Below are 25006 nucleotides of genomic sequence, written 5' to 3' on the forward strand. Positions count from 1 at the left end.
GGGCTCCCCAGGACAGCCTCCGGCAGAGTAGACAGAGACAAAGAAGGCATTCAGTAATTCTGCCTTCTCTGTATCTTCTGCCACCAGGGCACCCACCCCATTCATCAGTGGGCCTACATTGCCTCTGGTATTAGTTTTATCTACTATGTATTTGAAAAAGTTCTTTTTGCTGTCCTTGACCCCTCTCACCAGCTGTAATTCTAAGGAGGCCTTGGCTATCCTAGCTGCCTTCCTACATCCTCTAACAGCAGCCTTATATTCCTCCCAAGTGGCCAGCCCCTGCTTCCATGACCTGTAAACTCTCCTCTTCTGCTTGAGCATACCCAACAGATCCCTATTCAACCATGCAGGCCTCCTGACTCCCTTCCTTGACTTTCTACGTGTGGGGATGCTCTGATCCTGAGCGTGTAAGAAGCAATCTCTGAATACAATCCAGCTATCTTGGGCCCCTTTTCCTTCAAGCAGTCTTGCCCATGGGATTTCCCCCAGCAATTGCTTGAAAAGGCCAAAGTTAGCCCTGCTAAAGTCCAGGGTTGCAATTCTACTTGCTATTCTGTTCCTGCCACCCAAGATGCTGAACTCCACCATCTCGTGGTCACTGCAACCCAGGCAGCCCTCAACCTTTACTGCTTCGACCAGAGCCTCCTTGTTAGTGAGGATGAGATCCAGCAGTGCACATCTCCTAGTTGGCTTCTCCACCATCTGCATGAGGAAGTTGTCATCCAGGAATCTCCTGGACTGTGGCTGGCTGGCTGAATGGTCCTTCCAGCAAACATCAGGGAAGTTAAAATCACCCACAACAACCAGGGGCTGTGACTGTGAGGCCACTCTCAACTGCCCATAGAAGGCCTCATCAACTTCCTCAGCCTGATCTGGTGGCCTGTAACAGACGCCCACAACAGTGTCACCCCTGCCAGCCTGCCCCTTGATCCTGACCCATACACTCTCAACTCGCTCGTCATCCACTCCTGGGCAGAATTTAGTACATTGTAGTTGCTCTCTCACATAGAGAGCAACTCCACCACCATGCCTGGCTGGCCTTTCTTTCCTGAAAAGGGCATAGCCATCCATGACCACATTCCAGTCATGTGAACTGTCCCACCATGTTTCTGTAATTGCCACCAGATCATAATCTCCGGACCGAACATAGGATTCTAACTCCTCCTGCTTATTCCCCATGCTGCGCACATTGGTGTACAGGCATTTCAGGGAGCGAGCAGAGCACACCAGTTTCTCCCTAGGGGCATAGGGGGCCACCTGGTCCTCATCAGTTTTAGAATGCTGCCCCACTGGGAAAAGCCCAGCTACAACCCCATCCCCCTTCAAGCCTAGTTTAAAGCTCTCCAAATGAGGCCAGCTAATTCCTGTCCCAGTATCCTTTTGCCCCTGCGAGATAAACCTTTCCCGCGTGACACTGTCTGGACTGGTGTCTTATAAAACCAACCGTTATCAAAGAATCCAAAGCCCTGCCTGTAGCACCTGTCTTGGAGCCAACCATTTAGAGACTGAATTTTCCTATTCCATCTCACATCGTCACTTGAAGATGGAAGGAGTGAAGAGAAGATCACTTGAGCCCCTGAGTCTTTCACCATCCTTCCCAAGACTTTGAAATCGTTCTTCATTCCCCTCAGACTATGGGAAGCAGCTTCCTCCCCATCTGTCTGGAAGACCAGCAGCGGGTAGTAGTCTGTGGGGTGCACCAGTTTGGGGAGCTCTCTAGCGATATCCTTGATCTGGGCTCCAGGTAGACTACAAACTTCCCTAAGATGAGGGTCAACTCTGCATATTGGGCCCTCTGTTCCTTTCAGAAGGGAATTTCCTATTACAATCACCCTTTTTTCTTTCTTATCAGAGGCAGTCTTAAGTTGTGAAGTCAACCACCTCTTCCTATGTGATCTTGTAGGCAGGCTTGGCACCACCTCCTCACCTACCTCTTCTTCCAGATCCAGGGCCTCAAACCTATTACGGAGGGGCACCTGGGGAGACAAAGCAGGCAGGGAGGGGGGCTGCTCATGACGCCAAACCGGAATACGCTTCCAACCCTCGTCGTCTTTTAGGTCACCTACCTCTGCCCAACAGCAACAAGGGTGGGGCCGTCTCAGGACTTCTGCCTCTGTCCGAGAGGGCAGGAGGTCCATCTCCTTTTGGGGGGTACCTCCCTGGGACCTTTCCGACTGACACGTCAGGGTGTTACTCCACCAGTCGATCTCCATTTCGCACTCCCTGATGGTCCTCAGCGTCTCAACCTCCTCCTTAAGTTTCACAACCATGTCGAGCAGATCTTGCACCTGCTCACACCTCACACAGGTGGAGTGCTGGCCTCCCTCCCCCAGCAGCAGCAGGCTCTGGCACTCCCTGCAGCCGGAGACCTGAACAGCCACCGTTCAGGACAGAACCTCAGTCTGCGTTGCCACAGTCTGTTTGAGACAAGCTCTCTCCTGGAGGCGACCATGATCGTCAGCAGTCTGGGATGCTGGCAATAAGTTAGAGGGGCTGACAAGCGACAAGTACTCTCTGCACCCTGCTACACAAGCTACCACTGCTGCTGCAGCACAGTGTGGGTGGGACTCACCCACTACACAAGCTGGTTGCTCCTCCCAAAGGAGGATTCTTCATGACTGCCCAGAACTTTGTATTTAACAGAAGAACTTCTGTTAAAAATACTTATCTGACAAAGAGGAAATACTATAATACTTCTATTGGACTAAACGTGGTCTTAGCACACTTTGGCATGTGTACTTCTGGCTCTCTGATGAAATGTGATTTAACATAAGTTTCCCTTTGTTCTTAAAAGCTCATTTCAATTCAGTATTAATTATCCATGCTTTGAAACAAGGGTGTTCAGTGGTTGAAGGATGTCTTTCAGACATCCAACCTTTATTTGATTAAAAGAAAAAACCCTATTTCTGTCTTCATCTTCATATTTTACTTCAATAGAGAGTTCTGCCTGATTCAAAGTGGAGTTTATCTTAAATATAAAGATACTTTTCTTCTCTAAATAAACCACAGATGAATGAGCTCTGTGAGATACACCTTTGGTTTTATATATGTGGAATAAAGTCTGTTACAGACTTTGCCTTCTTATGCCCTGTGTGTTTGGATAACTGCATGCATAATTTTATGAATTAGTTAATGCTTTACCTTCTTGTGGATTTTTTGCATGTTACATATGGCTTCCCTGAAGAATTTCCATCTGCTAAGTGCTCAGTATGGTTTTAGCATGTGCCTAGTATGGTAAGGCATGTGCCTTACCAGTCATGCCTTTATTGTTGACTGAAGCTTTGATTTTAACTGCTTGGCAGTCATGTACAGTTAAATATGTGCAAGCTCAAAAGGCAAAACCATGTACTTTGTTCTTGTTCTCAAATCTGTTTGTTTCCAGACCATTCTCCTTTCCACTTGGGAGTCAGATGCATTTGGAATTTACACTGAGGGGTCCCAGGAGGAGATTTAGGCACCCTTTTGTCATCCACCTGTAGCCAGGAGGACATACCCATAGTGTTGCATTGTTTTTGAAAGCGTTGAAGACAATTCAATGTAGACAACTACCCTTGGATAAATAAAGGATTCCCAAGAAGAGTAGTTGTGATATAAGGGGCAAGAAACTTTTAGAAAACAAAGTCATATTTTATTATGGTATAGAGGTTGCTTAATAAAATAATTTCAAAAAATGAGAATTAAACTGTGTGTAGGCAAATACAGATTTGGCGGTATCTAGATGTGTAAAGATTTTTCTTGTAATATTAAATCAGTAGCCATCAATATACATTTCTCCTCCTAATTCTCAACATTTTCTTCTTGCAGTCTTCACAAATGCAAAGAGTAGAATTACAATGCTGAAGACACACCATGGGGAACAAAAACTGTCATGGTTTCTCTGAAGAGCTTGGAGTGATTTAAAATTGCTTTCTGCTTTACAAAAGAGATACTTTTCATTTTGAAAAAACAAAAAAGAAAAAAGTGTGACTATAAAGACAAACATAACCACAATTTTTCTATCTTTAGTAACCCAAAAGACTATTTGCTTTGAAAGCTTTTGAAGATTTCTTGTCACATTTTGGGTATAGTGGTTATGGAGTGGTTAGACAAAGAAATGTTAGCTGCAATAATTTTTGTACTGGTCATCTTAAATTGATTTATTTTCATTAACTGAATGGGTTTAAGTAATAAATGAAATTTGGATCCTTAGTTATGACAAAAAGGAAACAGAGACTTGAAGGGCTAAGGGCAACTAAAAATACAAATTAGCAATGAAACAGAAAAGAAAAAAACATAGGTTGGCTTTAGTTGGAACTAAGGATATGGTTAATTATGGTACAGAAGCATCAAAAAAGCTGCTTCCTAGTCTCTGCAAATTGATTGGATAATATAGGTAGTAATTTAAGAAGATGCTATAGTTGACACTTTGCAGGTTTAAACCATTGAAGCATGTTCTATAAAACTCAATTATAATAAAACTTCTAATACTCTAAAGAAGGGTGCTGATACTGTGGTTATATTTTTAAAGATCTACTGAAGTGACAGATTTGGTAAGCATAACTAAGTTAAATGACAACTCTATTTTGTCTTTACAGCTAGGGAAATGCATTTACATGTGCATAATTGGGTTTACTCTTCAAGTAGTGCCCTAGAAGCACTTCTGAAATGAGTCATTAATAAATATGAGAACATTATTTAATTCAGATTCTTACATCCACTTAATGCAGAGGAATTTGATTGCATATATGCGGTAACTATACAAGAAAACGGGTATCTTGATCAGTACCATCATGCTAGGTGTCAACTGACAGATTTGTGGGCAAGTGTGCTTGTTTTTGTTGGTTTTTGCATTTTTTTTAATGAGACTAGCACGAGGTACATATTTTAACTAATTGCTGCAGGTATCAGGCAGGAAGATAACATTTTGCTAGACAGACTTGATCGATTTTCAAGCTACTAACTGTGGAAGCTATATTAATTAAATGTTGGACTCATCTGTTTCTTTCAAAATTATTCCTCATTTTGGAGGGGCAGGTGATACTTAGCACTTCTGATGAACAACAACAACAAAAAATTACTGACATTTATCACATTTGGATGTGGAAAAACTCATTTCCCAACCCGCCCCCGAGTTAAAAGAGCCACCACTGAATTGTATAGGACTGAAATATTTTACGGCTGTTGGCATGGTCACATATATTCTAATATGACTTTTTTTTTAATATAGAGATAATTTGAAAACTTGAGGTTGAGCTTCTTATTTGTAGAAAAGGGTAGTTGGAGTCATTATGTTGTGTTGTTATGGCTACATTGAATTGTTCCTGTGAAATACAGCAGTCGTAGGATAATATTAACTCACTGGTTGAGAAATGCCTGTGGTTCACTTGTGACACAGTAGCACAAGCTATCAGGACTTTCTAGTGCATCCAGAACATTAATTTATGTTTGTATTCAAATTCGAATAATTGATTGAAAGTCACAGCTTGATAGGACTCAGACAAGAAATACACAAAGAACAACAGGGTCTGTATTTCCCTTACCAGAGCTTGGCAATTTAAGGGTATTTGCATTTCAAAATTCCTGCAGCTCTACTCCTGGAATATTTTAATGATCTGCCAAGTCATGCAGTGGGTGTAGTTGCTGGACAAATATCATCACTTTGATTGCTGTTGGGAATCTTCGAACACAGAGAACAAAAGTATTTAGCTTAGATAAAGAACAGTATGTTTTGACTTCAATTTCCTGCTGTTCTGCAGTAGCTGTTAGATCCTGTTAAGGACTGAAAAAGTATAAACTTCTCATGTACTTCATCTTAATTTAGCCTTTGTTGAGGCCTTTGTTACCTGAATCTGATTATGTTCCTGAATTAAGCTTACTGATTCTTTTCTCTCACTGAATTAATGAACTTTTTCTTTGAGACATTATGCTTTTATTCCTTATTACTGGCTAATTTTTAATACATCATCCTTAACTAAACCCCTATTTATTTAGTATTAATATTGTGCAAGATGTACTTGAATCTATAATTCTGTATGTCCCTTTGCTTGCCTAAATTAGAAGTAAAGATTGTCTCCTCTGAAAAAGTATGAATAAAGCAATTATTTTCTTTTTAAACAAATTTATAGGGGATGAATTAAGATCTTTTTCAAACAATTTATTTTAGGTGGTGGTTCTTCAGTTGTATGAACAAGTGCAAAGTCCTCCTTTCAATTATGATCTGTACGATAGTAGTCATCATTTTGATTACTCAGGGCAAAAAAAGAATTGTGAATGTTCCAAGAGGTTCTGCACCCTGAGAACAGAATAGGACTGTAGCTATAATCAGATGATTCCCTGTCTTCACAGGTACAGGCAGTATATTAAGGGTGGATTGATCACCTACCGAGGGGTGATGGTGATGTCCTTGTTAGGTATAAAGTAAGCAGTACCTCTTTGCCCAGCTTTGGACTTGGGTGCAGTCATAAAGAGAGCAGCAGCAGCTCATCCCTTTTCACTGAGCTTAATAGAGTTGATCAGTGTCAAAATTCTGATTGGTTTTCTCATATTAAGTGCTTATCTTTCCAAGTTGCAGAGGAAGACATGTGACACAAAATTGGGAGGAGCTGTTGACATTCTTGAGGACAGAGAGGCCCTGCACAGGGATCTGGACAAATTGGGGGGCAACCATGAACCACATGAAGTTCAACAAGAGCAAGTGCTGGATTTTGCACCTGGACACAGCAACCCTGGATGTACATACAGGCTAGGGGACAAGATGCTGGAAAGCAGCTCTGCAGAGAGGAATCTGGGGGTTCTGGTTGATGGCAAGTTGAACATGAGCCAGCAGTGTGCCGTGACAGCCAAGAAGGGCAACCGTGTCCTGGGGTGCCTCAAGCACAGCATTGCCAGCCAGGCAAGGGAGGTGATTGTCCCGCTCTGCTCTGCGCTGGTGCGGCCTCATCTGGAGCACTGTGTGCGTTTCTGGGTGCCACAGGATAAAAAAGATATAGAACTACTGGAAAGTGTCCAGAAGAGGGCTACAAAATTGGTGAAGGGTTTGGAGAGGAAGCCGTATGAGAAGCGGCTAAAGTCACTTGGTTTGTTCAGTTTGGAGAAGAGGAGACTGAGGGGAGACCTCATTGCGGTCTACAGCTTCCTCACAAGGGGAGAGGCAGGTGCTGATCTCTTCTCTCTAGCAACCAGTGACAGAACTCAAGGGAATGGCAGGAAGGTGTGCCATGGGAGGTTTAGGTTGGACATTAGGTTGGAAGAGCTTCTTACCCCAGAGGGTGGTGGAGCACTGGAACAGGCTCCCCAGGGAGGCAGCCATGGCTCCAAGCCTGACAGTATTCAAGAAACAATTGGACAATGCCCTCAAACACATGGTGTGAACTGTGGGGTTGTCATATGCAGGGACAGGAGTTGGACTTGATTATCTTTGTGGGTCCCTTCCAACTCAGGACATTCTATGGTTCTATATGCTTGTCCTTCTGACACTTTTTCTGCTTCTCCAGTGTTACTTTCAAGTATTTCAAGATAGGTTGGATATGCAATGAAAAGCATTTAAAACATGGATTCATTTTTTTGTATTTGTGTACAGGTTGCTTAAATGCACAAACTATTCACTATTAAAAACCTCCAGTGTGGTATATAAAATTCTGCTAGTTGCTTTCAGAAAACAAAGGAAAATAAACAGTCTTGTAGCACTTGCAAGAGAGTGGATTCTCTGATCCAGTGGACATCATTACTGCTGCTAAATTGGTGATAATGACTTTAGTTGGTGCTTCATGCGGATTTCTTGTTGTGAAGCCTTTGCTGGGTTGTATATTTGGCCTGGAGGATCCTGTTCTTGTAAGTCTACAACTGAAATATTTTATAATGGAAAAATGGAAATTACTCCACAGTCAACAGGCTGCATGGCAGTTTTCATATTGCTAATGATTTACTGGCACATATTTTTATCTCATGTTAAGATTTCAATGACTGAAGAATTAGTAAGAATCACTTCACCTGTAGACTCACTTATCATCTCCAGTGCAATAAAGCTAAGGCTAGTTTCCACTTTTTCCTTACTATCAGTTTCATGAGGCTGTGTGGAGAAGTACAACTTTGTGTGTTTCATGCTTTGAAAATTATATATTAGTGATAAGTGTGGAAATGGTAGAGCCGTAGTTATTCAAGAAGAGGCTGTAGTTTGTCAGAATCAGAACCTGGGAAGATGAAAGGCTGCTATAAATACAAGCATATCTTGAATACTGCATGGAGATGTATTGCAGAAAAAAAAGATAAACTACTTTACAAGTACATAATATTCAGTGGCATAAAATAAGTGCCACTTTACCATATAAAGTCTTTAGCATTATTGTAAGTATATTCCAGTTTTATTCAGTCTAGTGCTAACCTCTTTTGGAGTACTAGGAACTCAATCTGGCAGGTTAATCTTTTTGTTTATTATGTTTCATGATGGTACAGAATAACACATTTTAAATTAAAAAATGTCATACACAACCAGATGTGGAGAAAAAAAATTGCTTGAAGTTATTTTTTGTAATTAATTAGCAAAGTTTTGCACTGCATACGTGAATTACCTATTTCAACTGGGAAAAGTAGATTGTGACATTTTAAAAATACTTATGAAGGCTTGTTACACTTAAAAACTCCCCACCTGTATTTCCAGCTTGTGTTATTGTTACTTAAAAGGTATTTCATTACTGTTACACACTAAAAATAAGTTCACATGCAACTTACAGTTGGTTTGTAGCATTTATTGTTGGTGTGTGTACATTACTTTTTGCTATTTGCAATACATCCTAATGTAACACTTCAAGACAAGCCAGGCGTTCTGGTGTGTGTGGGCATAAGTACATACATGTTTGCATGTTTTCACATTGCTTCTTTCTATTTAATATCTGCTACTGCTTTGGGAATGTTTCTAGTTGTTTCAGGGAATATGGAGTATTACATCCAAATGTTATATGATTCTAGGAATGGTGCTAGTCTCACAGTTATTTTGTAAAAAAAAAATAAAAATCCTTTAAAATAACACTTTTTTAAATGAAGTGACAACTTGAGAAAGATTTAACAGGCAGAGAAGGCACTGAATTTGCTGACACTGAAATAGTATTAATGCATGTAAGATGTGCTGAAAATGCATAGTTCTTTTACAACCTGTGTGGCATAACCCCTCAGAGTACTTTAAATAAACATGTTCTAAAAATATGTTTATTAGCTTGTTTATAAACAGCTTTAAAAGTTATTTTTAAAGGCATGCATCCAAAGACATGCACATAATAAATTCAAAGTGTCAATGTTTCAGGGAATCTAAATTATTTTCAGAATTTCAGAAATTGAGAAGGGATAAGTGGAAGGAGAAAATGTTGGGCTGGTGCCAAGCGATAGCTCGTAACCCTCACAGACTTCCAAACAGCACAAGAACACCCGAGGTCTCAGGTGATGCTTCACATAACTCCACTTTGGTGAGTGAAAAGTTGCATTTCATGACGGTGGCATGCTCAGACAAACTTCAGAGGCGTTAAATTTATTTTTAAAAATGTAGTTTTTGCCATTGATTGCATTGCCTCAGTGTGTGAAACCCTTTGACATTATAGCTATTTACTCTTTTCATTTGTTATTTTTTCATCTTTTATGTTATGCATGGTCCATTCTGTCTTGCATGCTGTGTCTATAAATCAGTATTGATGTTTAGTGAATGGTGAAGCCTTTAAGCAAGAAATGTCCTAATATGGATTACTTACATTCTTTGTGATCTTAATCAATGCAACGGCATTTGGTCCCTGATGAATACAGCCAGACGTTATCTAAAGGTACCTTGTTTGCTCTTTGCTCCTGCCTGTAACAGGACCAAGGTATAGTATGTGTACACTGGCATGAGAGAAATTGATTTAAAAATTATCTTCATGTATTTAACATGATCATGTAAGAGATGGTTGGGTTTCTGCATGCCAAGCTATTGACAGTAGATGTTGAGGCAATGCAAAGTTGACAATTTACGTAGTGGAGTTATTATGAATTGTATGAAGTTGATTAAAGTGACTCGTTGACAAGAATTTTAATCCTGCAGTTTTTGCTCATTCAAATAAATCCATTTACATCAGTAGAAATACCCAGGTGAGTAAGAACCAATATTTTAATGTAAAGCCTTCATATTGTCTCCCATGTAAGACCAAAAATATTCTTTATACTTGTTTTTCTTCAGCTGATTTGACATTTTAAGACTACAGCAAAACAGATTGTTTGAAACATATTCAATTGAATATGCCTGATCGAATTACATTATTAAGTTTAAAAAAGGCACAATATTTTCCTGTCCTAAGAAGCACGAGGTATCGGGAAGTACTGCTCTCCAGCTGTTGAAACATGGATATGACAACATCTAACCATAAGGATGAATAATTTCTTATACCACTGATGAAACGTGGTATTCCAAAGAGTGTGACAAGAGTTGTAAATGAAGAGGCAATGATCTGTTTGAAAGTTGTTGAAGTTCTGGTGAAAAAAAGGCCCTACTTAGTGTGGCAAAATTATCTTGTTCAGTGGTACATTATATAGAATGTAAATTTCTGCTAAAGAAGAGAACATAAAAGGCAGCACTAAAAATTGCAAATTATATAATTTACTTAATACCCTAGATTATTATTACAGCTCACTATCATCTGGAATTCTTTTTGTTCAGTGAAATAAAAGGAAATTTAAAAGCAATCAGTCATGAAACAAGAAAATTCAAGTATATTATCCCCATATTTAACTACTATTACAGTTTTATTTTTAAATTTTATTTAATTACTATTAATGTTTGGGTATTTCTAGTAATAGGTGATAGCTATTAAGGAATTTAGATATGTGAAAATCTGCATATTTTGATTTCTGCTTGACTGCTAATCAACTTTTAACTCATTTTGATATTCCAAAGACAAGCATTCCAGTCTGTCAGATGGGATTTTGAAATGGTGAACTGGGAATACAGTTCATAACAGTTGAATCAATAGAGTTAGCATGTTTTAGCCTTATTAATATTAAAACTTGTTACAAAATAAGCTTGCATGAAACTGCTGCTTAGTTGATGAAGTGTGTAAGAAAACCAGGGATATAAGCAGCTAGGGAAGATACCGTGTGTCCTTTAATGTCATGATTGGCTATAGAATAATAGTCTTCACAATAGGAAACAGAGCGGTTACATCTCTAGAGGCCTGTCAAGCTTTCCTCTTCATTTTCTTTACTTCTTACTCTCTCAACCACTACTCTTCCTGTCCCTCACTTCTGAAGTAAATGACATTCAGTGTAAGCTTTTGCTGGCAGTGTCTTTCCAACTTGTGGGCTATAGGCTGAATCCTTATTTTCCTTATGAACATTTTAAAGCTGAAGTCTTGTTTCAAATCTGGTTTGATTTTGTTTAGAACTGTTAGCCTTTCAATGCTGGAAAATTTTCTACCTGGTCTTGCGTGATGATGTGGACTTTAGCACTGGAAAATTAAATGTAATGAAACAGCAGAGAATAAAGAATAATAAATTATTTTTTGTAAGTGTACAGACACACAATAATGCATTCAAGTCCCTTCTTTCTGAATTAACATTAATTTTTCAGTGGATTGCAGCTCCTCCGTAGTACTGGTTCCCTTAGTGGGGGTTTGTTTGATCTGTCTTGCAAGCACATTTATGGTACAAACAAACAGTTCTTTGCTTCCTTAGACTGGAGGTGGCCAGTCTGGTTTTGGTGGGAAGCAAAATGGAGTGTACACTATCTTTTTTCACCTCTGCCATATGCCTTTTGATTGCACTTCTGATTCAGCAGAATGTCCTATGTATTTTAGAAATGCAGCTAAGGCTTTTCAAATGAAACTTTTATTTCCTTTTAGAAACAAAACAAAGCACTCAAAGCTGTTGTTCCATTGTGCTACTTCCTAAAGAGGAATGATCTGAAAATTGCAAGTATGTCTTCTTAATTTAAATGAACAGAAATATTTTTATCTTTTGCTGAAAGAAAGAAAGAAGGAAAAAAAGAAAGAAAGAAAGAAAGAAAGAAAGAAAGAGAAAGAGAAAGGAAGGAGGGAAGGAAGGAAGGAAGGAGGGAAGGAAGGAGCGAGCTGCTTGCGGAGTAGGAACCAAGTTATGATTGTTAAAAAATTGCTTTCTTCATTAAGCATGTAAATGAAATACTGAACAACAGTGCAGGAAAAAAATAAATAAGTTAGCTCATGAAAACATTGAAATAAATTAAAAGAGCCTAATAAAATCACTGTTTCATTTTATTTGATACGATGTTCTAGCTTTGTTCAAATCAAATTCTGAAATATTTCAGCAAAACTCAGCTAAATATTCTTGGAAACATTTTTCCATTATTAATTTCTCCTTCATTATACTGTTAGCCCCAGGCTTTACCACATCAGTCTACTTTATTTGAAGATTAACCCTTTGTGTTCAATTTCAGGTGGAACTCCAGCTTCTTGGTTCTGAGCACACCTCAAAAATTTTGACTCATCCTTTAATCAAAAGAGGCATAACTTCACAAAAAATATTGTTTAATATTATGATTTTTTTGATTTTATGATTTGTCCTGATAATTTTAGATCTATAGGGAGTAGATCTCTTTTTATTTTTTTCATACTCAAAACAATTTCATATAGTCCATTAACTTGGTGTAGTGGAACATAAAGGTTGAATTTACTTTGCTTCTCTTATAGCTACAAATTATTATCTATTTTTCAAGCTGAATTTATTATGTTTGTGCTTGTTTGTCCTGCATAAATTGTTTCTAAACTTTAAAGGTTCATTCTTCCTAATGTTGATCATAAGAGTTATTTTTAGAGACCTGTAATATAATTTTTCAACTTTACTTTCATTTTTGTAAATATTTCCATGTTCTCGTGGGTATCTTAAGAAGTCTTGTCTGTTCTTTTTCCAGTTTGGCAGTGAGTGACCAGTTGTACACAGTATTCCAGATCAAGCTTTCTGTTCCTAACAATTGTGACGTGAATTATTACCTATTCAGTAACACATTTATCATACTGCATAGATTTAGGATCACTTTAGCAATATATTTTTCTATCTAACTATTATTTTAGTTTTGAGACCAAACCTAGACTATGCCAAGTTTTGATCAGTACATGAAGACTCTATCAATTCAAATTATTATGGTTCCTCTGTTATCTTCCATTCACTTGTTATTGTTGTTGTTGTTGGGTTTTTTTTGTTTGTTTTTTTGTTTTTTCTTTTTTAAAAATATTGGTTTAGCAAAAATACCTTTTAGCATTTAACTTTCTTTTTGGAAAGTTTGATTCTGTTTTGTTTTATTTTTTTCCTGTTAATTCTTTCTTTTTTTGTTACTTCCTAGTATGTTTCTTTGCTTCTCTATTTCATGGAGGCTTCATCTACTATATTTATCTCTTCTGAAGCTACATATTCATTCACACAAATCTGAAGATGCTCAGATTATTCTCTAGAGGTTTTTTTCTTAAATGCAAATTAATATTTTTTTCATTTTTCTCTTTCTCTGGTTTTTGCTAGAGTTGGGGGAAGAATAGTAATGCTTTATTTCTTAATTGAAAAAAAGCCACCCAGATCTTGAAAGCTCATAGGTCTATGCAATATTTGCAGTATTTTGTCTTCTGAAAGGATAATGAATATAATTGCAAACGTACCATTTAAAATTCTTTCTTCATCAGTCACTTGTCTCTGTACTGACAGTATCTATTTATACTGTGATTTCAGGAGTATATGTGTGTGGTTTTGATGGGAAGACATAAATATGTATTAACATTGATTAAGCAATTTGATGAGAAGTAGTTGTATGTCTGCCTATCCTTGCCCAGTGCTTCTTGGGATCCCTGTTCAGAACTTGAGCATTATCACAATTTATATTCTTAATAGTTTGTACAGTCTGTTCTGCATGGAGTATGGACTGGTCCTTGGTTAAGTACATCATGTTCTACATGTGAAGCTACTGGGACATGAGCACATACTTAATGCTGAATTGTACTCATTAGTACATACTAATTTCCCTTGATTTATTTCCCAATAGAATTATGGGTGAATATATGTGGAAGTATAGTCATGTGAGTAACTAGGTAATTTATGTTTGTATATGCAAATGAAACTTGGAAGTCACAGCAAATGATAAAGCATCTAATTTAACTTTAATGATGGATTTTTTTTATATGAAAGCAAATGATACCATCTGCTTCTCTAAGAAACAGTAAAATGTTCATGAATTATCTGTTTGACATAGGCAGATATTAGGTTACCACATCTGATCTACACATATTGACCAAGCAAGTTAATTATAGTCAATGGTCATTCTAAAATATAATTAAACAAACAATGGAAAGTGGTTTTGTTGTGGTTTAACCCTATCAGGCAACAAAGCCCCACACAGCCTCTCACTCACTCCTCCTCAGTGGGATGGGGGAGTGAATCAGAGAGGGAAAGTGAGACAAATAATGGATTGAGATAGAGACAGTTCCATAGGTAAAGCAAAAGCCATGCACACAATCAAAGATGGCTTAGGAATTAATTCCCTACCTCCCATCTGCAGGCAGGTGCTCAGCCATCTCCAGGAAAACAATTGGGCATGACAGTTATTTGAGAAGACAAAGACCATAACTCCAGATGTCTCACTTTCTTCCTTCTTCCCCCCACCCCAGTTTTTATTGCTGATCATGACGTCATATAGTGTGGAATATCCCTTTGGTCAGTTGGTATCAGCTGTCCTGGTTGTGTCCCCCTCCCAGCTTCTTGTGCACCCCCAGCCTACTGGTGGGGTGGTGCGAGACTCAGGAAAGGTCTTGACACTGTGTAAGAGCTGCTTTGCAGTAACTAAAACATCCCTGTGTTATAAATGGTGTTTTTGTCACAAATCCAGAACATAGCACTGTACAAGTTTTCTTCCAGTGATAAACCGAGAAGCTGGGGTTTAGCTGTAAGTTCTGCTAATGGTATGAAAGTTCTGAATAGTGTAGGAATGATTATTACATGATCGTTAAAGGTCCCATCCCACCCCAGTCATTCTATGATTCTGTTCTAACCCCAAAATTTAATTCCAGAACACGAGAGATCTCCTGATCTGAGCTTGAAGTGTTTGACTCCCCGATTTTCATCAAGGGAATGTAATTCCTTGCTGAAAATCCTGTGAAATAGGATCCCTTTGGGTTTCATTTAACATTGCAAGCTTGTTATGGGTAAGCTGACAGGGGCTGAGGGGGTGTTTAAGATCTATATTTTAATTCGTTATAAGAAAATGGTGTCGTTTAAAACTCAAAAAACTGGTAAGGGAGCAAGGAGTAATTATCTAAGAATATGGAGTTTGTTTCATCTGAATTATCTTCTTATTTGCATAACTATTAAGTAGACTTTATTAATGAGGCTGCAGGAGCAGCTTGGAAATCCAAAATACTATACCTGCAAAATTGCTCTCTAGACACTGCTTTTGGAAGTCTAGTAGTGACTTTAATATAGTAGCCAATCAATGTGTATATGTGAATCAAACTGTGGACGAGAGAGATTCTACAAGAAATGTAGTTTCAAAAGAGGTAGAATTATTCACCTGGTATAATAAATTATATGCTGTTTAAACCTTCTCTTAGTCTATACTTCTGGAATAAAAATACAGCTGGGTGCAGCACATTTAATTACACATGAAAAAAAGAGAAACTACTGAGAGTAGAAGCTTTTGTGGTTCAGGCATGCTGCTCCTGGCTTCTTTGTCAGGTAGCTTATGGAATAATATATGATGTCTGAATAAATTCTGGGGAGGAGAGGAGGATCCTAAATGTCTCATGTTCTCTGGTGCTACATATCTCAACTGGGCTCAGTCCCTCTATTCTGGTGCTGAGAAGTTCTATCCTAAGGGACTGCATTTTTCCATCTGCTTCTCATGGACATTATGAAACTTCTGCAGCGTTTCAGTTAAAGGCAACGTTTCTGCTCTCCTTGAGCTAGAAATCTTGTTGCCATTGTTCATTGTACTTTTTGATTCACCTCACCTGTTTTTATTTCCTCAAGTGTGCTAAGGCCTTTTGAGAAGAAATTTAATTTGATACATGTTCATTTTAAGCATTTTATGACAGATTACTTTTTAGCTTTTTATTTAGTAAGTCTCTTAGCATTTGTTAATGTTAAGCTATGGAAACTCTTCCTTCTGATATAGATGTTCCACATGGGGCTTATCTTTCTGCACAATGCTGCTTGCTCCCCTGCAGGGCAACTGTTTTAACTATTTATCACTTTACAATTTACAGGGTCAGCCTAAGCTGTCAGTGGCCTCGGTAGCCATGCCACCCCAGGCCAATCTTATTGATTTTCTTTATATTTAAAGCCAATTAGCAGTCGTTACCTGGGTTACCATCACCTTCTGGCTTCTCACCACAAATGCATTACAAGGATGTAAAATTGTTAAGAGTTCGTTTATGTTTCTTTTTTGTGCATACGTAAACCATTAGAGCGGGGCAGATGTAGGCCAGAGCTTTTGGGTAAGTCTCCCCCAGTGCTCAGTTTCTTTCTCAGTGCATACCAGTGTTATTTAATAATTTTAAGTGCGTGGCAGATATGGTCAAATTTTTACTTATTTGACCAGTGTTTTCAGTTAGGGTTCCTCTATGACAGGCTTAAATTGACAGCCCTCATTTAAATCATTTTCATTTTGCTTGTGAAAAGGATGACATATTTCCCAACCAAAATGGAGACCATGCAGAAAATTACTATGATTTTGTATTTGTAGAAGCAACAATAACTTAAATATTGGAGAAAAATAATTAAGGTTACCTGAATTCTGGCTTCAATATGAATAAATTATTGTTGTTATTATTGCTATTAATATTATTGTTTAAAGCTTATGAAGGTAATGTTTTATTTAACTTTATAACTTACATTTTATTTATGTTTTCTAGGTATTAGGTGTCCACATGTACTGATAATTTTAGCAGTGGAATTTGCAAGAAACTATTTTCTGTAGATCAAATTAATATAAGACATTGACAATAAATATTTGTTTAGTACCTGTGTAACTGTTCAAATAGATCGCATTAAATATTTTATTTTTTTCCCAAAATATTTCATGCACCTTCTTTTCGTAATAACATGTGTTCACAAGATTGATTCAAATCTGTTTCATATAAATTATTTGTAATTTGTTTATTTTTTGTGTAGTTGAAGCTGTCTTGTTAGTCTGTTTCACTTATGGAAAAGGAACATCTTTTAAGTCCTGAATTTAAAAGATAACAACTTTTTCTTGTTTTGTTTTAGTTTTGGAGAGAAGAGTTATGTACATCAGACTTGTTCACATAACTTTTGACTGAAAGCTCAAATTATTTTTCTAGCATTATTTTAATATTATTAGTATTAGTATTATTATTATTTCTAGCACTATCATTGAGTTATTTTTCTAGAAATTTTTAATACGTCCATAAAAAACTTAGATTTGGTTTAAAGTGTGTAAAGCTCCAGGTGATATGCTGTAGGGTTATATGTACTGAAAGAAAGAGGGGATTACCAGATCACCATTCAGTTTCTATCCAGTAAATGAGTTCTAGAAAACGAGAAAATCAGACAGGGCCAAGTAATTAACCTAAGTTTTTCATAAGGTGAAATGGGTTATTCTCATTTTAGCTCAGTGAAGCCTTCAGTCTTATAATTAACTGAAAACCTACACTGTAATGGGAAAGCCAAGATGACAGGAAGCATCAAAGAAATGTCTTTGCTCGTTCATTTATTGCTAGAGTAATACCAGCAAGGAAAGCTATGAAAGAACATCATGTTAAAAACAAAACAAAACAAGGCAGTAGAAGATTATTCCCCAACTTTATCTTGTAAAAAAATCTCATGGCAATACTAAATATTCAAGTTAAATTGCAAGTTTACTTAGTACTGCCCTTCATGAGGATTCATATTTTTTGTATGCTATTTGCAGTCCAATACTACTGGAATTACAAGACCCAGGAACTGTTTTAGGATAAGCTCTCTGCTATGCTGACTACTATGATTGATGCAACTCAGTCCTGTAAACAGAAATGTGTATTAATAATTTGCGTAAAGAGTCTCTAGTGATACCATTAGTATGCTTAGAGTGAAGCAGGTGCATATAAGTTTGTGCAGCAGCAGTTTAGAGCATTGATTGAAAATTGTAAGAATCAGCAATTCCCTCATATGTATATGTAATGTATATGTATATGTATATGTATATGTATATGTATATGTATATGTATATGTATATGTATATGTATATGTATATGTATATGTATAATTTCTTTCAACCCTGCTATTTTTAATTGTACCTAATCACACAAGTTTGTGTGGTTTCTGCATCAGGATTCATTCTCACTTTTTGTGATTTACAAAGTAATTATTACTGCAAAAAATACTCCAAAATACTAAAAAGGAAAATGGGGTTGTATGTGCACACATACAAGCCATTTCATGTGTTCCTATTAGTATGTAAGCTTTACTACAGATGGGGGTGGAAGAAGAAGAATAGTAGTAAACTACAGGGAGTTGTATGTCTCTCTAGATAGATCCCTATATGTGTTCTTCTGCTACACTGTCCTTAGTAAGAGTCTTCCCAATGCTCCAAATGATTTGGTGCTGGTTTTGTAGTGTCGGAGGCTACACAGTGCATCACAATTCTTCATACCTCTTCTGACGCAATGGTAGGTCGGTGCATCATAGCGGCATTTCAGCCCACATTCAGCACCATGTTCCACCCAGCCTGTCGGTTGGTTTTCCTGCAGCACGAGTCTACACATATCAGGACTGTCTTGTGAGCACCAAGCTTGTATAGAGACAGTCCGAGTCCTCATTGCAGTTCTCTGTGGTTCTGACTTTAATCTAACAGACATGCTGTAGCAGAGAAGATTAAGTAGGGCCTCTTGAAATCTGCAGAACATGTGAGTTTCCCTTTTTATAAGATTTTGATTGAATGCTGAGCTAGGAGAGGGTCTGGGGAGAAATCAGATCTTCAAATAAAAGATAACCTTTATAAGCGGATTCTTCCAAAAATACTCTGTGGGAAGATTCTGAAATCTAATGTTATCGTTCTGTTTTCTACTTGGCAGTGTCACTGAACACTTGGCATTGCAACTGCAGTTTTGGTATCCCCTTTATTATAAAGAACAGCAACAGAAAGTGCTGGCATGGTGCAGAAAAAGGATCATAATTATTGTTTTGGTGAAAGCATTGATTTGCTTTGTATGTAACTTCCATGTAACTTTGTGAAAGTCACTTCTTTGTGATTTCAGCCTCGCTAATGTGAACTCATGATAACATTCAGGATAAAATTTCACTTACAATCATAAGTTGCTTAAATCCTGCAGAGACAAAGACGTTAGACCTATCCTGGTTGATAGTGGAAGGTTTAAATACATTTGGATAATTAATACAAAGGAGGAGGAGAGAATATGGCAGAAGACCTAATAGTTTCTAGAAATGAATCAATGGGTAGGCTGAGGTTCAGTGTTCATTCCACAGGAGATGGAGATAACAGCATGATCCAGGTAATTTGCTGCAGTTTCAGAGGCGTTAGTACAAATCTTGGTCTTGGAAATGCCAGTCTTATCAATTTAATTAGAAATGGGTATGTGGTCGAAGATGGCCATATGTTCATGCTGACTGTGTAACTTCTGTCAAGTCTGTTGACTGTGAAAGAAAACTGCCTGTGACCTTGTTAGGCTAATTACATCTGGGGTTAGTCTTTTATTCTCTCCCCCTTGACGTTTCATAAAGTATGAGATGGGAGTAATGGGATGAGATCAAGAAGGGAAAATTTAGGCTGAGGCTGAAGCTGAAGAACATGCTCTTGACAATTAAATGTTTTAGGCTGCTGTATGATTTTGTATTGAGGGTTACAGGAATCTCATGTCTGTGATCCTTAAAATTTGGAATGGTAAAATTTGCAGGGGATGTTTGTGTTATTTTTTTTCCTACCTCTAATTTTCTGTGCATATAGGGGTTTTTTCCTATTTCTAAAAGAATACATCCTAGCTTTTCTTGCTCTGCTAATCCTGTTATAAAATCAATGGTATGAAAAGTACAACTTCTGTACTAGATCAGTCAACTGACTACGATTTGTCTAATCATTAGGCATTGTTTAAATAGAAGTGTTGTTTTTCATCCTTTGTGAATATATATATTTTGTGATAAAGTGTCTGGTTTTTATTTCTGTGGTTCATATATATATATACACACACACACATATATATATACACATATATATTTTTTCCAATCTGCACTGAACCTGACAATATTTACTTGTTAAAAATGTAGATTGTAATTTATATAACTGAATTATTGTTTTTCATAAGGTATTGTAAACAGGCTCTTATGTTTGGCCCACCTTACATTAAAATGAAAGGGTGCATGAGGGAGAAAAATAGTAGGGTTATTTATTTTTTTTCTGTGACTTTTTTATCTTTTCTCTTGTTTTGGAGAAACAGGATTTTACGATGTACAGCATCAACATGATCTGACATAAAAAGAAGAAAAGCGTTACAAAAATTGGTTTCATAGATATTTCAATATTACGAAGAAATATGTTTTAAGTTGCACTGAAAAATGTATTTTCAGTTTAAAGTTTTGTGACTGATTTGAAATACAGCACTTCTTGGTGCTGTGAGAGAGAAGAAAGATTTTCATCTTACACAGTTGGTTTTTTTTTCATTTAGAATTATAGAATTTAGTTTGGAAAAGACATTTAAGATCATCAAGTCCAACCATAGACTTAACACTGCCAAAATGGAAAGTTTCCCAAAACAATTAAATTTGCTGTCAGTTTGAGCTATTTTTCTCCTCTGTAAAGGAAGACCATAGAGGTAGTACAGGTGCTTCTGAGGGTTCTTAAAGAGCTCTGTTGATAATCTGACAGTGTGGTGCATCAAAACCATGTACTCAGATTTCGTGTTTAGTGGGGAAATAAAATTTTACCTATTTAGATTTAGGCATATACTCTTCTTGGTGATTGACACTAATTTAGACTACAGTATTTCCTGATGCTGAAATAATTGGATTTATATTTTAATTATGGAAATCTGAGTTTATTTAATCATATTTGATGTTTGTTTTCTCTGGGTAATATTATTTCAGAATGTGGTAATTGCTTCTTGTAATCTTTGTAACCTATAAATATTAATGCTCATGAAATCTTAATAAAAGCTGATAAAATGAAATACAGAAAAATGAGGAATTCAATTAATCAATTTAAACTGATTTTATAAATGCGTAGATAATTACTAAATTGTGAAAACATCAATAATGATTCTCGTTGAACTACAGCAGTGTGATATAGTTTGAATATTTTATACAGCCTAAATAGTATTTCCCTTCAGTTTCTATGCTGATGTGGGTTAAGTCTATTTTATTTAAAGCAAAATCCTGAAATCTCTACTTCTGGATATCTGATTCAAGATACTCATGTCATTTTTAAAGAGGTGCTAATCTCCCGGTAACTTTAAATGGCTAATGATGCTCCCTGTCTCTGAAAAACCTGTTCCATAGTCAAATGAAGTGTTTGCAAAAGTGTGAACCTAAAATTTGCTTTTAAATCATTACTTTGGGATTTCAGTTAAAATGGGCTGCCTTTCAGAGGAACCAATTGAAATTATACATTTAGAATATCTGAAGTGATGCATCTCAGAGTTTGGCAATTTATCCAAGTGTGATTTTTAGGTGCAAGGTCTAATTCGGATAGCATCAGAAAACCTGCCACTACTGAAATCTTGCAGAAATCAAGGTTCTACACTGTTTGAAATAATGAGAGGATGATTCAGGCAGAACGTTTTTTTTTCTTATGTTTAATTCTCCATAGAGGGGAAAGAAAATCAGATGAGGAAGAGAATGGAGAAAAAACAAATAAACAAAAAAAAGGAAAAAAAAAAGAAAAAAAAAGTCAGTTCTGTGTAAATACAGATGTCAGCTCCAATTTGATTAGTATCTTGTACAACCATGACTTCACTTGTTCTCGGAAAAAATAAATGTTCATTTTTTTCCAAATACTTTTTTTATCATACCATACTCACAGTACACATTGGCTTATGTATTGAGCAGTACTGATGGGTGACAGCATCTGCAAGGCTGAATATTCTCTGTGTTGAAATTTCCAACTAAATGCATTTTTGAAATGTTCTGTGGGTGCCTATCCTTTTAGCATGCAAGTATGTTCAAAAAAAATGTAAAAAAAATTGGAGATATCTGTCATTACTCTGTTGTTTTTGAAGATCTATTCTAAAGAAACTTTGCTTGAGTTTTTACATACACCACCATTGACAGGATTCACAAATTGTCATCTTGCTGCTGATTTCTGTACTTTAATCAGAGGATTATTCATTTTCCTTTCATGATCTTGAATGTTGATCATATTTTCTTTCTAAACATGGACATAGCAAACATACAGCGTAACATAATTAATGCAAAAGTGTTTCTTGGAAAACATTTTTCCTATGGCTCTGAAGAAGTGTTTAAAAGGCAAAGAATTCTTCAAAGTCCGACAGTAAATATTTGCTTTAATGCTGCAAGTGAGCTAAAAGCTTTTTGTTTAACATATACAGAATGCTTTTGTGTAATACATGTCTACACAGAGGATTGAATCAAGAGATGCTAACTCTAGTATCAGTCTTGAAAGCATGGTCTGTTTTAGTTTATTCTAAAAAAAAAATCTTTTTAGAAGAGCATTCTTATTGAGTTCAGATACAAAGTGGTCTGGGCTGTTTGTTAGAAGGAGGAAACAAGGTGGAGCCCTGTATTCTTAAACCACTGCAGCATCACATTGCTGCCCCTCAGTGTCATTTCTGTCACCAAGCTGTGGAAAATACCATGACTTCAGGTTGTGTGGAGCTGCAGAGGGAAAGGCTACTGCATGGATGTTTCCATGTACTGTCATGAATACACTACCCTGAATTTAAACAGGTGGAAAGATCCCATCTACCACCCACAGTTTCTTTGGAATTAGGTAATAAGCCAGATGTTAGCTGTAGGTAGTTTTTTCTTTCCAACTTGGTATTTAGCATTTGAAGAACCATTCACAAAGAGATTTTTTTTTTTTTTTAATAATGTGAATTACAGTAACGTGAGTGAAGTGCTTTGGTCAGTTGGTACTTGTCATGGAAAATGTGTTCCTTATCAGCTTCTCAGATGTATGAGATGTGCAATTAGTTTAGTAATTTTGTATATTTATTCCCAGTTTGAAACATGTAGTGAAGTAATTGGTTTCTTGCATATAAAAGAATAATCGAAAACAATTTCTTCTCATACATGACAAAATTCGATATACTTTGCTTATATATGTACTTATGTTTGTTTTTTTTTGGCGGGGGATTTAATTTACTGCACGAAGGCCAGTTGGAATGGGATCTGTTTGTGCCTATCTATCTATAAGTGTATTCAGAAGTGACTATCAAATTGTCTGCATAAAAAGTATATTTAAGGCTAGAATGTACGCTAATTAAAAAAAAAAAATCCCTACAAGCAAAGAGCCTCTTGGATTTTTTTCAGAAATTTTAGTCATCTGGAGATCTACTTATATCATTAGGAATTTTGTTTCTGGGGGTCATTGTCTGGGGGGGTTGTTGTTTTATTTTTCATTTGATTACTCCATGGTACAGGCAAATTCTTTCTTCACTGAAGTATGCATAAAGGTGGAAGAATATTAGAGAATTTTGATTTCTGTTAAGTCATAAGGATCAGACCAGGTTCATGAATTCTTATTTTTTTTTAGTACATATTCAAAGCAGTATAGTGGGATTAATGTTTCCTTACTTGTATGCTTTTTGCTCTAAATTGAGGGACTAGATATCTGGTATTTGCATTTTTCTGATTCATATTTTGCTTTAATACAGGTTGCTTCCTTCAGAGAAATAAATTAAAGAACATTCTGGCAAGCTTGCAGACTTGCAGCATTGCTTTCTCAGGAAAAAGTAAATGTAATTTCTAACTTAATCTGTTAGAACTTCTTTAAAAAGTTAGTATATTCACTGTTATTTAATTAAACTAATGCTCTTCTGATAATTTTTGTGCATTTTTATATTAGATGTAGTTTAAAACTGAACATGGATAGAATAGATGCTACTGGATAAACTCCTATTGTGGCTTTATTTAAAATAATATGTAAAATGTATTTGTTTTCATTCCATATTGCTAAGAATGTAGCAAGACAGTTCTCTAATACAGCATAGTAGCTTCTGCAGACAGTGTAGACTTTAATTTGATGCACAAGCATTTTATTTTTTCCCAAACACCTACAGCAGCTTACCTACCAAATAACATCTGTGCTGCCATGAAATTGTAAGTAGGCATCCTTCCTCAAAGAAGCTGACCATTTATTTTAGAGCTTTCTACTTACTATCATCACCTCAGGTTTAGTGCTTACACCACTTTGATTCTCTGCCAGACTTTGTAAGAAGGTCTGGAAACTATGAAATCTCTGATGTCATGTTTCGTGATATATTTTCTACTTTTTCTGTCTGGTTACATATTCTAGGTAGAAGATAAGTTTTATAAATAAGAAAACATGAGATGGGAAATCCAAGAATCAGTGACTTGTGATACATAGGAATAGTGTAAAGATTGTATTTTTTATTAGTTATGTGAAAATATTTCACAAACCATTCAATTGCTTTGGACTGATTTCAGCTGCTAGAAAATGTTAACTACTTTGAGATTTATTAGCTCATTGTTTAGATTAATCAGCTCTTCTATAGACCATCTGAAGCTGTCTGAAGGATTACATAATTATTATTTTTATTCTTTACGTAAAAGCAAATAATTAGACCGTGTGCGTTATTATTTCAATAATATTCAGTTTTAAAATATGTTGGCAAAGGACAAATATTTACATTTCAGGCATAGGAATTAAACTACTGTAAAGTTTCCTGTACCAAAATAAGGAAAATACTTTTTTTTTTTTTTTTAATTTATTATTATTCATTTTTTTTCCTAAATGGGGGATGTGTGGAGGATCAGCTGTGTGGGATGTTTACATGTTCACTCCTCTCCCCTTCAACCCCGATACTAAATGAAGTCCAAGACTAAGAAATGTAGGCTTTTTATACGCATTATT

At 36.5% G+C, this 25006-nt stretch overlaps 1 protein-coding gene across 15 annotated transcripts in view; it reads left to right on the forward strand.

The window, feature by feature from the left end:
* The window catches only part of MARCHF1 (membrane associated ring-CH-type finger 1), a 240520-nt gene that overhangs the window by 135197 nt on the left and 80317 nt on the right, over positions 1 to 25006 (forward strand). For 9 of the 15 annotated variants that reach the window (XM_065061402.1, XM_065061403.1, XM_065061414.1 and 6 more), the window contains one exon: positions 9295 to 9434. The exons of the other annotated variants lie outside the window; for them this stretch is intronic. In XM_065061402.1, coding sequence (XP_064917474.1) covers positions 9333 to 9434 — 102 coding nt within the window. In that variant the 5' untranslated portion in view covers positions 9295 to 9332. The remainder of the gene's footprint in view (positions 1 to 9294; positions 9435 to 25006) is intronic. 15 annotated transcript variants of the gene reach the window in all.

Source organism: Columba livia, chromosome 4 (genome assembly GCF_036013475.1).
Source record: "Columba livia isolate bColLiv1 breed racing homer chromosome 4, bColLiv1.pat.W.v2, whole genome shotgun sequence".
In the NCBI taxonomy this organism is placed as follows: domain Eukaryota; kingdom Metazoa; phylum Chordata; class Aves; order Columbiformes; family Columbidae; genus Columba; species Columba livia.